At 41.4% G+C, this 1,357-nt stretch overlaps 1 protein-coding gene across 1 annotated transcript in view; it reads left to right on the forward strand.

The window, feature by feature from the left end:
* Window positions 1–1,357, forward strand: part of zdhhc21 (zDHHC palmitoyltransferase 21) — a 6,390-nt gene that overhangs the window by 1,714 nt on the left and 3,319 nt on the right. Inside the window, exons 5-6 of the mRNA XM_032511613.1 lie at window positions 371–509; window positions 796–912. Of these exons, the coding sequence (XP_032367504.1) occupies window positions 371–509; window positions 796–912 (256 nt within the window). The remainder of the gene's footprint in view (window positions 1–370; window positions 510–795; window positions 913–1,357) is intronic.

Raw genomic sequence — 1,357 nt, forward strand, 5'->3', positions numbered from 1 at the left:
CACACACACACACACACACACACACACACACACACACACACACACACACTCTCATGAAGAGTGTGGTCTATACCTCCTCTATCTGTAAAGTGTCTCGAGATAACTCGTTATGAATTGATACTATAAATCAAATTGAATTGAATTGAATGAAGGTGTTATGTTATTAGTCACCTATTAAAAACTGTGTTGGAAAGTAGAAATTAATAGGAATAGAGCAAAATCACCCAACATTGTATGAAAGACAGTATATAGTTGCTTTGCAGGCCTTTGCTGGAAATGTATTTCTGGGAGATTTTTTTTTTTTTTTTTTCATGGAAACTGACAAAAATGATAAAAGCTGACGTCTTAAATCCTGTTTATTTCCTCCCAGGATCAATAACTGTGTGGGAGAAGACAACCACTGGCTCTTCCTGCAGCTCTGCTTCTACACTCAGGTTCTCAGTCTGTTCACCCTGGTGCTGGACTTCTGCCAGTACTATTACTTCCAGCCCCTGACGGGACTAGACCAGGTACACCATATTCTCAGTTAGCAGAAACATGTTCATAGAGCAGACACACTGCATTTCATGCATACATGTGTAGCAATGTGGACTGCTAGTCCCCGTGTTAATTAATTAATTTAGTTGTCTTAAGTGCTGTGTGACGGTGCTACGTGCTTTGTTTCTTCCTGTAAAAGTCAGCCACACCACCAATATAGACGTTAATCTTTTACCATGACAAAGTCAACACAAAGAGCTTTTGAGATGATAAGAAGATTTTACAACAAAGGGCTGACGTTGTGTTTCTCCTCTGAAGGAGAAGTTTACGACGCGCCATGAACTGGCTCTGCTGCGGGGCTCGACGCTCATGGGTCTGGTCATGTTTGGGGGCATGACCAGCATGTTCTACAGTCAGATGGCAGGCATCCTCTCCGTGAGTACTGAGTAGGGACTGCACGTCTCAATAAATGACATTTACTGCTGTAAAAATGCATTACGTCTTCTGACTGCAGCAACTTCTTTCGATGTTACTGTTTAGTGTCGCTTTGTAGGATCTATCAAATACACATTAAGGGTACTTATTTGCGTTTTAATGTAGCATGTTTGTCTTTTTGAAGCGAGTTCTGTCTCGTTAGGAACAATCTAGCAAACTAGACGTAACACCCAAAAATAAAACCATCAATGCCAGTAGGAGAGAGATAGGAGTGTTTAACATCTTGCAGGTAAAGGCTTGACATAGTTTTTTTATTTTTTTATACACAAGCCAAAGTGATTTACAGGCTTTCATCAAGATTGAGACAGTAATCCACGCCTTTCTGACCACTCGGCTGGATTACTGTAATGCATTTTATATGGGGGGGTGGAGGGGGGTGGGGGGG

This window comes from Etheostoma spectabile, unplaced genomic scaffold (assembly GCF_008692095.1).
Source record: "Etheostoma spectabile isolate EspeVRDwgs_2016 unplaced genomic scaffold, UIUC_Espe_1.0 scaffold394, whole genome shotgun sequence".
Classification (NCBI taxonomy): Eukaryota; Metazoa; Chordata; class Actinopteri; order Perciformes; family Percidae; genus Etheostoma; species Etheostoma spectabile.